The sequence below is a fragment of the Panthera onca genome, chromosome A2 (assembly GCF_046562875.1).
Source record: "Panthera onca isolate mPanOnc1 chromosome A2, mPanOnc1 haplotype 2, whole genome shotgun sequence".
Taxonomy (NCBI): domain Eukaryota; kingdom Metazoa; phylum Chordata; class Mammalia; order Carnivora; family Felidae; genus Panthera; species Panthera onca.
In genome coordinates, this window is record NC_138340.1 from 31,192,368 (window position 1) to 31,208,913 (window position 16,546).

General features: G+C 41.1%; 1 protein-coding gene across 3 annotated transcripts in view; it reads left to right on the forward strand.

Annotated features, from left to right (window-relative positions):
* The window catches only part of SYNPR (synaptoporin), a 313,866-nt gene extending 297,895 nt beyond the window's left edge, over nucleotides 1-15,971 (forward strand). For all 3 annotated transcript variants that reach the window (XM_060631506.3, XM_060631505.3, XM_060631507.3), the window contains 2 exons: nucleotides 7,572-7,763; nucleotides 14,268-15,971. In XM_060631506.3, the coding sequence (XP_060487489.1) occupies nucleotides 7,572-7,763; nucleotides 14,268-14,525 (450 nt within the window). In that variant the 3' untranslated portion in view covers nucleotides 14,526-15,971. The remainder of the gene's footprint in view (nucleotides 1-7,571; nucleotides 7,764-14,267) is intronic.
* The last annotated feature ends 575 nt before the right edge of the window (nucleotides 15,972-16,546 follow it).

Sequence of the window (16,546 nt, forward strand, 5' to 3'; positions counted from 1 at the left end):
CATTGGGCTCTGTGCTGACAGCTCAAAACTTGAAGCCTGCTTCTGATTGTGTGTCTCCCTCTCTCTCTGCCCCTCCCCTACTCATGCTCTATCTTTCTCTCTCTCAAAAATAAATAAACATTAAAATTAAAAAAGCTAAGTTGAGAGAGGGCTACTAGGATCATCTCAGGCTCAAGTACCATGAGAAATTGTGACATCAGTGATCCAAAACAGGAGAAGAGCATCACTCTCACTTGGCTGTGGATGTGAACGTGCTTTCGTTTGTTAACTGTGGGTTAAAGCTGCACTGTCTAGTAAGGTACCGGCAGCAACATGTGGCTATTGGACCTGAAATGTGGCTGATACAGATTAAGATGTGCTATAGGTATAAAATACACACCAGATTTCAAAGACTTTGTACAAAAAAGTAAAATATTAATCATTTTAGGTATTCGGTTTTATTATATAAATACATATACTGTATTAATATAATTAACCACATGAGTTTCTTTTGCTTTTTTTTTTTTAAAAAAAATGTCTATTTCTTTAGAGAGAGAGGGAGAGCATGAGCTGGGGAGGGGCAGAGAGAGAAGGAGAGAGAGAGAATCCCCAGCAGGCTCCACACTGTCAGCGCAGAGCCCGATGTGGGTCTTGAATGCACGAACCGTGAGATCATGACCTGAGCCAAAACCAAGTGTCAGATGCTTAACCAATTGAGCCACCCAGGTGCCCCTGCTTTTTGTTTTTAATGTGACTACTAAGAAATTTAAAATTACATATGGGCTTCATATCTCTGTCTCACCTTTTATCTCTGTTAGGTAGCACTCGAGCAGTCTCAGTGTTCCCTTTGCAGGTTGGGGTTATAAGCCTTTGCAAACTTCAGCCGTTCCCTGCCCTGCTTCTGTCATCTGAGCCATGAGTTATTTGCTTTTGTTCTTGAAATTATTTTCTTGGGGCGCCTGGGTGGGTCAGTCAGTTAAGTGCCCAACTTTGGCTCAGGTCATGATCTCGCAGTTCATGGGCTCGAGCCCCGTGTCCAGCTCTGTGTTCAGAGTCTGGAGCCTGCCTCAGATTGTCTCTGTCTCTCTCTGTTCCTCCCCCATTTGTGCTCTGTGTGTGTGTCTCTCTCCAAAATAAACATTAAACACTTGTTTTGAGTTTTTTAAATTATTTTCGTAAACTTAAATACAATGTCTTTTTGAAGAAAACCCTGTACCACTACTGGGTACAAAAACCCAGCATTATTTGACATAATTAGGAGACAAACATAGAAATGAATCAATGGAAAATGAAAAGTACTGTATTCCAGCCAGGTACCATTGCTTGCATGAAGGCTCGGAGCCTGGGCACAATTTTCTTTGATAAATAGGTGTTAAATATCTGTTAAATAAACATTAGTGACAGATTAGTACCCAGCTGAGGCTTTCTTCTTTATGCCTCAGACTGAAAGAGAATTGTGGAGAAAAATCGTGGAGCCCAGTGTTATTTATTGCCATGTCTGAGTTCCCACAATAATGGGTAACTCAGACTTGAGAAAGCATGGGCATGATGGAAAAACCACTCACTAAACATGGAGCTCAATGCCCTGCATTCAAATCTCAGTTACTTGTGATGACTTGAGCACATTGCTTAACTTCCCTGAATCTGTTAAATGGGTATAATCTTCACCTGCTTGCAGTTATTATGAAGATCAAATGATCTTCTTCTACATCATGTTAGAAACCAAAGACACTCTCCAGAAGTCAGAGGTCACTATTATTCATCCTTCAAATGAAACAATGAAATACACCTGTATGAGCGGACAAGAAGTTATTCCATCCAGATACTGCTTAGCTCTTCTCTCTTCCAAGACAAGTCCCAAGCTCTGTTCTGATCTGAGTTTCTATCTTGCTGCTTGGTTCCATGTTTCCTGATTCACAGCTTCATGCTGGGATTCCTGAAAGCTGACTCAGCAAAGCAAATCCATTTACACAGAGGGTGTGGGTGACTCCAACTGCCCCAAGTCTGGTAGAGGCTTTCAGGGTAGGTATCAGCCACAGAATAAATAACAAAGTCATCAAAGAGGTGAAACAGATAATAATGCCATTGGAGGTGAAATCCTGAGAATATTTGTTAATAGATAGAAATGAGAGAATTGATATTATGGATATTACCAATATCCAGTGGGGCTACAGTGATTGAGGGAGACAGAGACAGGTTTACCTGGTTCTAAAAGATGAGGTTTTGTCACCAAAGAGGATTCCCTTTTATGCCCCAAAGTGATCTGGGACAAGTGTCTTTAATGTATTAAATGACATTCTAGTATGAAAATGAGTTTGCTTGTAGCAAATGAGGAGAAGTGAGGGCAAGAAAACACACCCAGCAAGCAAAGTGGAAACAAACCACCCAGCCAGCATTAAGCCAGGCTGCTCCCTCTGCTGACGAGGCTGTTTGTGTAGATCACTGAACACACACTTAAAACATCCTGCAGAAACACAACCAGGTAGCCTGTCCGTGTTCTCTCGGTAAAGAGTGTCAATGTTCTCAGTTACAGAGGCCAATTTTATAAGCCACTTAATGAACCACGGGAAAATCTACTTACCTCTCTCAGCCACAGTTTCTTCATCTGTAATAAAGGCTAATCACATCCTGTGACTACTTTTTGGGCTTTTATGGGGACCACATAGATCCCAAGTGTGCGAGGTTTTTGGAAGCATAAAAGTACTCTAATGGCAGCCTCTCTACTCTAGGAGAATAAAGAACACAAGCAGAGCCAGCAGAAGACATCTTCCAAGGGTTAATATATGCACCATGGTAATCTAGCAGTTAATGTTACAAATCTACCTCTTGAGTTTTTTCCTCTGCACACTCGGTTTCTGTTAGATCTGGGGCAGGAGCATTTGTAAACAACCGGGTTCTTGTCTGCACCATCAGAAGAAAATCCCTGCTCCAGTGCAAGGCATTTACCTCTCCTGATTCAGAAGAGGGTTTCAGTAGACCATTCACATGGGACTAAGTAACCGGACTGAGAAAGTTATTCCATATTCACTTTAACTTCAGGTCTTCTGATTAGGTCATGCTAGTATTTCTTTAATATCCCTCTAACACTTGCTAATCTCCCTTTTAACAAAGATCCTAGGTTCTAAAGCCTTGTGCAAACATTCCCAGCTAGAGGTTAAGGTATTTTGTTTCACTGTGGAGCACTTAGGTTTGCAATCCCCTTCTATCTATGGCAAGTCCTACTGGCTTCGCATTATAGTACACGTATAATTTCCTTCTGAGATAACCTTATTTATGTCAAAAGGGTAATTTGCTTTAAATTAAATATTAAGCAATAACACAAGACTATGTGGATAATATCAAAACTGTTTTTAGGTACTGCCAAAATGACTAAATCTCAGAGAACACCAGCTAAGGTAATTATCTACATAAAATACACCAAAGAGTGTCTTTCCCCCCAACCTTACAGAAAGTTCACGATATACTGCAGTAATCAAGCCAGGCATTAATTATACACAAAGTATTTGACCTGTCTCTGCTTCAGTTTCCTCATAAGAAAAGCAGGGCTTTTCTAGTATGTATGTCATAAGGTTAATGATGCCCGTAAGTGCTTAGCAGAGTGCCTGGCATGTGGGAAATGCTGGGTAAACACGGGTGACGGCAGCTGTGGTTGCGGCCCCGAAGACGACCTCTAGTTCGGGGGACAGATTCTGATGGATGCCCTGCCCCTCCCCACCATGCTCTGTGCTCAGGACGTGGCTGCATGGATCACATCAATGGGCTCCCTGCCCTCTGGGCTCCAGCTGGTGTGGCCAATGGGAGCCTTGGCAGGAGAAGCGTGGGGTCAGGGATTTGCTCCCAGTTTTCCCGCCCTGCAAGTGGCCTCAAACTCGCGCTCAGTGCCGAAGCCAAAAAACAAAAAAGTTCAGGCTAATATATTCTTCACCCAGAATTTTTTACATAACCTCCCCCATATTCACACTTTGCTTAGTTGTGGAAAATCTGGCCCGAGACTACTTTCTGAAGCCCTTTGTTGCAAAACTCTCTATTCTAATGACATTTATTATTTGGTCCAATTATGAATCTTGATGCTGCTGTAGGGACAAATAGAACCATCTGAATTTCTGTCTGGAAGAGCCATTGATATAATCAATCAATGTCTTAATCACATTGCCACATTTTTTTATTTGATTTAATTATAAAATAAGGCATGTATAAAAATACATAAGCTTATATAAAAGAAAATAAATCATCTCCAATCCTACCACCGACCACTAGGTAAACTCCAATGTTATATACATAAATGTAAATATTTTAACAAAACTGAGAACATTTTGTATATTCCTTCCTTCCTTCCTTCCTTCCTTCCTTCCCTCCTTCCTTCCTTCCCTCTCTTAATAAATATTGATGGCAACTCTTCTGCCAAGACCCAGTAATAAGCAAGGTAGACAGTCTCTGCCCTCCTGGAACTGACATCTTACTGGGAAAAACAGACAAATGAAAAACCACATTTTCACTTCTCCCGACTGTCTTATGAGACAGATACTGTTATTGTCCCATTTTACAGTGAGCTAAACTGAAATTTCAAATTGTGTAGCAAGTTGTCCAAGAACACATAGTAAGTAGCAGGGTCAGTAGTCAGCCCCCGGTCTATCTGAAGACAGATTCTGAGCTGTTAACTTGTGTGAGAAATACCTTAATATGATAGGCTGATGCCTCTTTACAAAATGGTACCGGGGTAAAAGTTTGGATGTGATCCCAAATATAACATATTTACCCTCAAGGACAGAGATCCTTGACTTCATTCATGAAGCCTATATATAGAAAATGATTCATTACTATTTCGTAATATTTAAATTAACCAGGACTTCCAGTGTAACTTTTGAAATTTTAGTGTACTTGCTTTAAATAAGAAGATCAATATTCCTTAAGGCAGCCATGAGGGGGGTATAGAACAATCAGGCTCACAGGTACCAGAAGCAGATGGCCAGGCTTACATTCCTGGTTCTACCCCTTGCTAACTCCAGACTCTGAGCAATTTTACTTAACCCCTTAGGGCCTCAGTTTCCTCAAATGTAAAATGGGGACAGGATTAGCATCTGTTTCACAGTGCTGTTGTCAAAATCAAATGACTTAATTCATGTAAACTTGGAATAGTGCTTCACACATAATACATGCCCCACAAATGTTAGGTATTCTTACTATTATTAAATAAGTCTAAAAGTTTTGATACTATTTTCTCCAATTTCCAAGGAAGAGGTCTTCACATGACTCTGTTCTTGTTTCCCCATCCTCACACCCTTTTCTCAAGTCTATTTTTAATTATGATGAACAGAAATAATGACAGTTCCTGTCTCATAATTGGAAGGGCAGGGTATCTATAGCCCCTAAAAAATATGTAATATCAAGAGAGCAGAGTGCACATCTTGCATTTTTTAAATCCCTCATAAGACATTGCTCAATATCTGGCACATTACTCAAAAATTATTGTTTGAAGGGCACCTGGGTGGCTCAGTCAGTTAAGCATCCAACTTTGACTCAGGTCATGATTCACGGTTTGTGAGTTCGAGCTCTGCGTCGGGCTGTGTGCTGACAGCTCGGAGGCTGGAGCCTGCTTCAGATTCTGTGTCTCCCTCTCTCTCAGCCCCTCCCCTGCTTGTACTCTGTCTCTCTAAAGTAAATAAACATTAAAAATTTTAAAAATTGTTTGAATGAAGGCATCCATGAATGAATCTGATACTAGATTGAACATGAACCTGAATTTGTATTTGACACAATCAACCTGGCTTACTTATTCGTAATCATTTCTCCAGTTTATAATTCAGACTCAAACACTTGAGTCTCTTGATTCCAAATATTCTTATTGATTGCTGCAGATACTGTATTTGTTTGCCTGTTTATACCACCATCTCATTCCAGAAACAACTTAAGATAGCTTACAAGAATATATGAAACTCAAACTGGAATTAATTAAAAATGAGAAGGGAAAGAAAGAATGGGTATATAAAACAAGGCTGGGAATAGGGTTAAAATATCCATGCCATTAAAAACCCTGTGAGCAGGTAACAAATTAGCCCTGAATTTTCTAGAGCCAACATGAAAAGGTCAACCGGTAAGTCATATTATTTGCAACAGCCCTTGGATGAAAAGATAACAGTTTCTGTGAAAATGCAGCCACTCTTAGAAGTGGACAGTCTAGAACATTGTCCACAAAAGCCACACCTAACAAATACCATCCACAACAGCATCCTTACAATGTAAGAGTTTCCCTGGTGTTGATCATGGGATCTTGATGAAAACTCCTTCAGTCATGTCATGAGGGAAAACTAACCAGAGCAAGTGAAATGTACCATGCCCTTGGGTAGGAAGGAGACACGGGGCAAGTTTTGTACTTGACAGGCTTATCATTTAGACTAAAACAGAAACCTTTCTCTTGGTATAGCAAATGTACGCTTCCTTTCCAGGTCAGGGTCTTTAGTATACTAGGTAAGCATTATGAAATATTTTTATGTTAGTCAAATGTAAATACAGTAAATCTGAAAGACTATCCTATATTAGAACATGGTCTGCTTAAGACATGGACAGTGACTCTGACTCCCCACCCGCTCTGAGTCATGAGGAGGATTTGAGAAGCATCCCCATCATCAGAAGCTTGGTATTGTTTCCTTAAACATTTAAACATCATCTTACATCATAGAGATATTGTTTCATATGGAAAAAGAAGCCTCTCTCCCCTGTATTCATAGCAGATGGTTTTGTAAGTCAGATCTGGATTTGAATTCTGGCTCTCCCCCTTTCTATATTGTTACCTTATATCTCTGGGCCTTGATTTCCTCATCTTTAAAATGAGTATTAATGGAAGGGGGAGGGGGGAAAAATAAATGGGTGATGGGCATTGAGGAGGGCACTTGTTGGGATGTCATATGTAAGCGATGAATCACGAGAAATGGGTATTAAAAACACTGTCTAACATGGCATTTGTAAGGATAATTTTACATAAATCCTCTTGCCCGTAAAAAGCAGTCAAAACATTACAGCTATTTATTGCCTCCACTGAACACAGTCTCAAGCATACACTGGATGGCACGTAGATTTGTTCACTGAAAAACATGAATGAGTGAATAAATGAATATTGCTATCTAGGAGTCTTTAACAATCAGCAGATCTCTGTGTTTGCAGCCATCCTAACACAGCAGTTACAATCATAGGCCTAGAGGTTCAGTTGCCCGGGTGTGAGTGCTGATGCCATCGCTGATTATTTGTGGGTACCTCAGGCAAGCTGTCTGACCATTCCCTGTCCCAGTTTTGTCATCCGCAAATGGGATAATGATAGGAACTTCCTCACAGGGGTGTTTTAGGAACAATTAGATGAGGGTTATAAGCACTTAGCATCATTCCTGGAACAGTTCAAGCATTCAATAAATATTACTATTATTTATTTTAGACAAATATAAATATCACAAAACTTTCTTTTATCTGTTTTTCAACTTCCTGGTTCCATAGCTGTGGGATCTTGGAATTTCCCAAAAAGCAAGCCAAATAATTGTATAAAGTAATCAATTTGTTTCTAGAATTCACATTTCTCTTCCTGTTTTATCTTTCTGTTTCTATAGGACTTCATCGTCACTGTAGTCTTTTCGTTTTTGTGGTTGGTGGGTTCATCAGCTTGGGCGAAAGGACTGTCTGATGTCAAGGTCGCGACGGATCCTAAGGAAGTATTGTTACTGATGTCAGCTTGCAAACAGCCGTCCAACAAATGCATGGCTGTCCACAGCCCTGTAATGTCCAGCTTAAACACTTCCGTGGTATGTTTTCATCTATGCTTTACCTCCCAAACCTTTGTTTGCCACCCAAATGAATAGGAAAAATATCTCAGAGGTCACCTTGGAGATTTCTGCCTCCAAAATGAGGCCAGTCTAAAAGGCGATATTTCACTCCGTGTGCAAGATGATCCTCTGGCCTTCAAGTCTTCTATTGTCAGAACCCATAGGCTTTAATGCTGCCAATTATGGAGTCTTAATAAGAACGCAGCAGGTATTGGCAGCTGCTGCTTGGATGACAGTCAAGTCAAAATTCTAAGCCAGAAGCAGATATAAAATTTGAACTTTAAGTCTGACGCCTGCCAGAAGTAAAAGGAATATTTGATGGCAGAGAGGTTTCCTGGGAAGAAAACATTGTTCAAGCCACACATAGCTAGAATACATCCAGTTGATTGTCTGGAGGAAAAACACTCAGACCTGATAGAATACAGGAAAGCTGCACAGTAGAAAAAATACTTAGAACAATTAAGGTAATTTTTTTTTTTTTTTATCTTCTCCATGTTCCCGGTTTAATTGCCTGGTAACTTTGGAAAAGCTGAACTATATGAGTTGAACAAAGTCGAATATTTTCAAATGTATAGCTCTCACAGGAAGACAGACAATCTGACAGAGAGCAGGGCAACTAAATTGGATTCTTGTGTTAGTTTAAAGAAAGAAACTGCGTGTAAGAAAGACAGAAACTATAATGGCAGCAAAGAGTAGTAGTTACTGAAGACTAGAGAACCTGACAGTATTTGCTGAAAGAAAACATTCTTGAGCAGCCCCTAAAAATAATTATCTTTGCTTCAAGGTTAACTTATGTTTCTACAGCTTTCTGAAATTTAATCTGAGCAGGCATTTAAGTAGGGGACAGGGTTACCAGGTGCTCCCTGATGCTTTGACTGTGAATCCTGCCTTGCTAAGAGAGTAAACATGGAAAGAAAGTATGTAGGAGGTCCTCGCCGTCATTTTTGCTCATTGCCAGACACACCCACAGATAAACACTTGAATACTTGGAGGCGTGTGTTGAAATAGACTCTCCTGCTTCCGTAGCGTGTTTCTAGGCAGGGCCGAATGAATGTTATTATAATCTTGATCTCAAAACCTAAGAGAACAACAAGAGAAAATCATCCAGTACGTTTGTTGGTTTAATAATCAATCTAATACATTATGACGTCCTACAGAGTCTATTTAATTCTACCTTTGCTGTCTCTAGTAAGTTTTAGACTAGGCGATGGGAATTTTGAATGAGAAACCATGTGACGTGTCTCCTAAAATCAAAAAGAGGTATTTGCCTTTCTCTACCTGACTGATGTCACGTAGCATAACCCCCTGCAGGACCATCCATGTTGTGTGTCAACTATACTCAGATAAAAAAAAAAAAAAATCCACGAAATTAGACACATAGGTACATATATAATTTTAAATAAAATATGGAATTAAAAATTTTTTTTTAAATCAAAAAGAGAAATGGATGGAAACCAGACAGCATGTCATGGGAGAAAGGACAGGTTTGCTGCTGTTACTGTTACGGATCTACATCAGTTAAAGGTCCTCCAGTTCCTGTGACAGAAAATTCACTTCAAACTGGCCAAAGCAAAATAATCCACCTATCCCTAAATTCCATTCTCTGGACCCCACTTATGGACATTCAACGTCCGTATGTGCTGGAGTGTTTGGGTTGCAAGTAACAGAAACTGACTCTGACTAACCTCATCAGGAAAAAAAAAAATCTTTGGAAGGATATTAAGTAGCTCAGAAAACTGATGAAATCTGATGAAACAGACTGTTAAAAAAGCAGCATCTAGAGCAGGACCAAGGTTCTCAATGTCAGATACCAAAGAATGTTGTATCTGACTTGCATTACTCTGCTCCTGATTTAAAGTTCCACCACAGAGCTCAAGCCACTTGACTGCATCGGGGTTTACAAGGGAAACAAAATTTCTATTAGCAAAAGCAGAGGGAAAGAATGTTAATCTGCCAGAACAGAGCAATTTTTTTTCATTACAAACTCGTTTGGCTTCAAATCCTATTGAGCTAGCTTTTCACAAGAGGTAAAAGTAATTGGAGGGGCGCCTGGGTGGCTCAGTCGGTTAAGCGTCCGACTTCGGCTCAGGTCATGATCTCGCGGTCCGTGGGTTTGAGCCCCGCGTCAGGCTCTGTGCTGACAGCTCAGAGCCTGGAGCCTCTTTCAGATTCTGTGTCTCCCTCTTTCTCTGACCCTCCCCTGTTCATGCTCTCTCTCTGTCTCAAAAATAAATAAATGTTAAAAAAATTAAAAAAAAAAAAAAAAAGTAATTGGAAAAATACTAGCACTGTAAGGGCAGAACCCAGGACCAGGAATTATCAGGAAGCTGGACAGTTTACATTCTTCATCTCTCATCTCTCTCTTTCTGAATGCCTGTGACATTATTGTCTCTTTTCGGATGCATTTGTCTTTCTTTTTCCTGTTGTCTCAAGAGAAGACAGCCACCCCCCAGTTTCTGAGATTATATTTCTTCTTAAAGAAACATCTTGGGCTGAACTAAAATCACTCAGGTCTAATCCCAAATTCCGGGCGGAGAGCATCTCATTAGCTCATCTTGGGCCACATGTCCACCTTGGCTCAGGGTTTGCGGAATCCTGCAGAAGAAATATGGCTCACAGAACCAAACCACCTTGCCTACTAAGCAAGTGTAGGCTTTGGAGAAGGAGTCAGACACACCCATAGGAGTGACCTCTACAAGTAAGTGGTTCAACAATAGCAATGATATTTCTACCTGGGTAACAAATTTACTTTCTCCAAAGCATCTTGGCATCTATGATTTCACACCAACACAAATAGGCAGGGGAGCTATCCAGACATTACAAATGCAGGTAGGTGCCGTGAAAGGATTTGCTCGCGGCTTCTCAAGTAGTGACGGCAATGCCAGAGTAGAGCCAAATTCTGTTAATGCTGCTGCCACTCGAAATGGTTCAGGGCACAGTTGTGGAGTCCGTCTGCCTGGGTTTGGATCCTGGCCCCACGACTCAATAATTGACTGCTCTTGGACAAATGCACTAAGGTCCCTAAACCTTAGTTTCATTATCTGTAAAATGGGGCTCTTATCAAACAGACCTCACAAGACCATTGATTCAATGATATAATATGTTATAAGTCCTCTCAGCATAGTGCCCAGCATATGGCAGGTGTTCAATAAGTGTCGACCGAAAAGCTGCCTCGTAAATGCATTCATTTTCCTAAATGTCATATAGTGGTTAGAGCCCAACGAAGAGGGTAGGAGGAAAGAACGTGTTTTTCTCTCTCAACTTCTCTTTCCAAGGTTCTCTGAGCCTAACTATCCTATTCACAATTTCTACTTCTGCTTCTCCAGCTTCATTATAGGCAATCTTGACACGTCTTCTTGGCCAATCTAGATTTCACCTCCTCATTCTTCCTCCTGCTACGCACGGTGGCTTGCAGTCTCTCCTTCTGTTGCCTCCACATCTGAGCTTGAATCAAAATCCTTACTCTAACTTCAGCTGCAACAAAATGGCAAGAAAAGATTCAAGGGCCCACGTGCCGGCCAGGAGTCTGCAATACCTGTGTGATGACAGCGGGATAAGACGTGCCTGCTTCTGAAACATGCCCATGGGGATGCCTTGTTTGTGTACTCACTTTTAAGTTGCATGCCCCTGATTGCTAGGTTCTTCTTGAGCATCCCTTTTCTAGAAGCAAAGTAGCAGCCAGCAAAAGGGAGAAACCGAGCAAGGGGAAACATAAAATTAGAGCTCTGGGCAGAGCCATCTCTTGATATCTGAGAAGATTCCTTGATAATCTTTTCTACTCCTACATTGACATACACTCACAAAGATACCGTTTAATCGAGATCTCCTCTTGGTGGAAAATATCCTAGCTATTGTACACATTGATAAAAGGTCCTGCATGTGAATTAGAGTTTTGTCCGTGATTACCGAATTCATTTTGGTCACACAACTATTATACTGGGAGTACCTTCATTATGTCTTGTATCTCCCATCAGCAAGGAGCCTGGAGCATGGCATAAGATAATGTTAAATAAGTGTCAGCTAACATTAAAGGAAGAAGAGAGAGTGGAAGAAGAGAGAAGGAAGAAGGGGGGTTGGCCGGGATAAACCAGTCTTTTAGATCAGGCGAGGGCCTACAGAGACTGCTCTGGCTGCCGACGTCCCTCAAGAGTATGGCCTTGCCATCAAAGTCCCATTTCAGTTTATGCTGCAGCAAAAGGGCCAAGCGAATACAGTTCATGGAAATATTTGAGAAAGTATTCAGAACACTGCTTACCAGGCAGGAAGCATCTTCGAATGTGTCTAGCACCGTCTAGCTGCATTGTACACATTCTCTTGAGTCCTCACACTGTCACCCGAGGAACGAATAGCCTTCATTCCACATTAGGAAAACAAAATAATAAGTTGAGGTCCAGAGGCTAACTGCCTTGTCCAAGGTCACGGAGCAGGAAAGTGCAGTTGAAGCCAGTGTGATTTCAAAACCCGCAGGATGAGTCCAAAGGTGACATTCAGGTAATGTGTCCTGATCCACCTGCTGCTAAAATTCTGAAATACTTTGGTAAATAGCCCCTGCTCCAGGTCCCCAAGGCGCCTCATCTTGACTTCACTGGCCCCCCACCCCCACCTGCAGGGCACTTGGGACCCCCCTACCATCCAGCAACTGAGGATAGATGCTGGCCCAGCACCCTATAATCCAGAGCTGTGGCGGTGGCCCAAGTCCAATTTGAATGGTGATTGTTGAGCTGGAGTGGTTATTAAATATGCTTTAATGCCATCACAGCTTTATCTCATGCTGTTGTCTATCTCCGGTAGGGGGCTGTTACAACTGACTGCTTCTGGTTAATTCCCAGGTCAACCAGTGTGCCCTGGGAAAGGTGGCAGAACAGCTGTTCTCTTCGAGGCTCTGGCACGAGCGAACAGCTCTGCTTCCATCAGACAGGCAGGGTCTGGGGAGGCTACACCTGGTCGTCTGACTCGCCAACAACACCCTTCTGGAGAGTAAGAGGAATCTCCATAGGAAAGCCTCACATCCAGTTCTTGGGAGAATACCTCATACCTCTCTGAAGCCCGTATTGCATTGAGAGTCTGGTTTCAACATTCATTTCTGGATGTGAGAGGCACAGAAAGTACAACTCTTCGAAGTCATAACCTCTGTGTACCCTCTCATTCATGTGCTGATCTGCACACCACCTGCACGATTGCTTATGCCATACTTTTTAAGTTGACTCATTTTTTTTATATCATTACAAAAACTGGAAGAGTAGTCTCTCTAGCCATGAAGTGAAGGTAACCTTATAAATTAACGCGCTATTATTAAAATCAAAGTTCTCAACTCTGTAGCCCCTGAAGACTTCTTACAGACAATGAGGAACACCTCACTTGGGGAGACAATAAGCTTAAGTAGGGGCTCAGACCATGGAGTCAGACAGAACAGGGCTTGACCCTCGTCTACTACTTACCAAGTCATGTGACCTGGAACAAGATTCTTATCCTGGACCTCAGTTTCCACATCTTTAATACAGGTATAATAATAATACCTTCTTCTCAGACAGAATGAATGGATTGCCCTTTCCACAGTGCCTAACGTGTAGTAAGCATTCAGTAAAAGTCAGATATTCTATGGCTAAAATTGACAACCCAGCAACAACAGATGTTGGCAAGGATGCAGAGAAGGAGGATCTCTTCTGCACTGCTGGTGGGAATGCAAACTGGTGCCACCACTCTGGAAAACAGTATGGAGGTTCCTCAAAAAATTAAAAATAGAACTAGCCTATGACCCAGCAATTGCACTACTAGGTATTTATCCAAGGGATACAGGTGTGCTGTTTTGAAGGGGCACATGTACCCCAATGTTTACAGCAGAGCTATCTACAATAGCCAAAGTATGGAAAGAGCCCAATGTCCATCGATGGATCAATGGATAAGAAGATGTGGCATATATATATAATGGAGTATTACTCGGAAATCAAAAAGAATGAAATCTTGCCATTTGCAACTACGTGGATGGAACCAGAGGGTATTATGCTAAACGAAATTAGAGAAAGTCAAATATCATATGACTTCACTCATAGGAGGAATTTAAGATACAAAATAGATGGACATAAGGAAAGGGGAGCAAAAATGTTAAAACAAGGAGGGAGACAAAACATAAGAGACTCTTAAATATAGAGAACAAACTGAGGGTTGTGGGAGGGGGATGGGCTTCATGGGTAAGGGGCATTAGGAAGACACTTGCTGGGATGAGCATTGGGTGTTATACATAGGGAATGAATCACTGGATTCTACTTATGAAATCATTGCACTATATACTAATTAACTTGGATGCAAATAAATAAATAAATAAATGTTAAATATTCTAAATGAAACAGCGGTTCCAAATGAAAAATTGAAAGAGATCTCAATGTTGAATAAAAAGTAGCCGTATGTATTCTGAAGGATTTTCTGAAATTGAGATTTTTCTTGTGTTTCCATCTATCAACTCATTTGCTCTGATTCTCCTTTCAGGTCTTTGGGTTCTTGAACTTTATCCTCTGGGCTGGAAACATCTGGTTTGTTTTCAAGGAGACCGGCTGGCATTCCTCGGGACAGAGATATCTTTCAGACCCGATGGAAAAGCACTCGAGTAGCTATAACCAAGGCGGGTACAACCAAGACAGCTATGGGTCAAGTGGCGGGTATAGCCAGCAGGCGAGTATGGGGCCATCCTCAGATGAGTTTGGCCAACAGTCCAGTGGCCCCGCTTCTTTTACCAATCAGATTTAACAGGTAGTCTTTGCATTCTTCTGGCGATAGCCTCACCACCTTCCATTTTAGTTGCAGAAGAGTTTTTTAAGAGTTTCAATCAATTATTAATGCAGAGGGTGTTGAATGTAAATCAGAGATCTGTAGTCCTCATTAAGGCAGAAAGGCCTGGGTCGTGATAAATGGTACTTAGAGAGGAGACAACATGAGGAGATACATTATTCATCATAGATGCCTAATTGGAGAGTACCTTATTACATACACAGATACTTGTATGGTCGTTTTGTAGGTGTGTGGAGATAATGAAAGCAATTGGAAGCTTACTGTCTCTAGTATGTAATGTGCATAAAGTAAATTCTATACCCCTGAGTTTTCCTATGCGTTTTGATGCGAAAGAGGTTTTAATGATTTCTATAAGACAATTTGGTGTATCACACATGCATGTATTATTGTGTTTAGTTGCAGACATTGTAGGACTGTGAGTCTCTTAAGTATTTGTTTCAGACAGTTGCTCTGTATTTTTTTTTTTTACTTAATGAATCAGTGCTCATAAGGTTTAGTGCATGAATATGCGTTTTCTCACAAAATGAACATTTGAAGTGTATTTATGAAAATTTTCCAGTTTGCACCATGAATTTGTTACATGGACGTTTAAAGAAATATATTCATTACTTTGTATACTTGCAAATCTGTCTCTTTGGCTTTACCCAATTCTGACTGCACCGTAACTAAGGTTTGGGATTTTTTTTCCCTATTAGTCAATATTCAGTGTTATATATGGTAACTGCCCAATACTTATTCTATCTACTTAGCTAAGTATTTACATTCTTGTAACTTTCTATGATGTTTTGTGGCTCTTATCCTATGGACCATAAACAATAGGCCCAATAACCGTTTGTGTTTATGGAGTGCTGTTTTCTTAGAGTAATACAGATGCAGATATCAGATACCATAGTCGAGAAGCTTTTGTGCTAATGTATTAATTTATAAAGGATGTTCTGTAGAACCTATACGAGCAGCCAAACTTTTAAATCCTATTTATTTGTAAAGCTAATATGTTCCTTGATCCAATTATTAGAAATTCTCAAGTCACAGTTTAATTTACCAATTACTAATTCCGATTTGAATCATAAATTAGAAATGACTTCCATGAGCAACTCTGATCCCAGAGACGGTTCTCATGAAATATTCCTCAGAATTTTTTCATTATCAAGAGAACGCCAGTCTTCCCTTCTTTGTTTTGACTCAATTGGAACATCAAGGCCTAACAGCGAGGGCAAACTGCATCCGTATTTCCAGATAAAAGTTGTTATCGATGTATAAACTCTGTGTGATCTGTGATGTTGGAAGCATTTTAGCACAAACCAGCTGTGGTTCTTAGATGATATCTGTAACCGGTTTCTGGACCCTGTTGGATAAATACTGTATTGTGATATCTATTTGACCTTAATAAAGTTATTGCTTACAGTGCTGGCTGGAGAGAGCAGAATTACAATAGAATCTGGTTAGCTTTAACAATGGAAGAATAAGTTATAAATGCACGGTGTTTCCACGCTCTCCCCATGCCCTTGTTTCCAAGCCTAAGGCTGCTCATTCATTGATTCTCTCATTTTAGGACGCCGTCTGCACCCACTGCTATGCAAGGCACTGGGGCTATGGGAGCGAGATAAAACAGAAACGTGCCTCACCTTGAGAAGCTCACGCTCTAGGAGGAGAGACAGACATTAAAATAAGCACACGCCACTTAGGCTGTGTGCAGCAAAGAGAGGCAGAGGATTCCACGAGAACATTTATCAGAGGGGCTTGAGCTAGTTAGAGGGAGGTCAAAGGTGCTTGAGACCTGAGGACTGCACCAGGTTTCCCAGGGACTGAATGGGAGGAAGAGAATCCCAGGCAGAGAGCAGCCTTATAAAGCTCGGATGGTGGGAGGCAGGATGGATACGTCTGGTTGCCAGAGTGCAATGAGTGAGGAGGCCTCTCTGAGTCGAGGGCTGCTGGTGCCCTGCTAGGCGGCCGTGATTGGGATTTCTGTCCTTATCCCC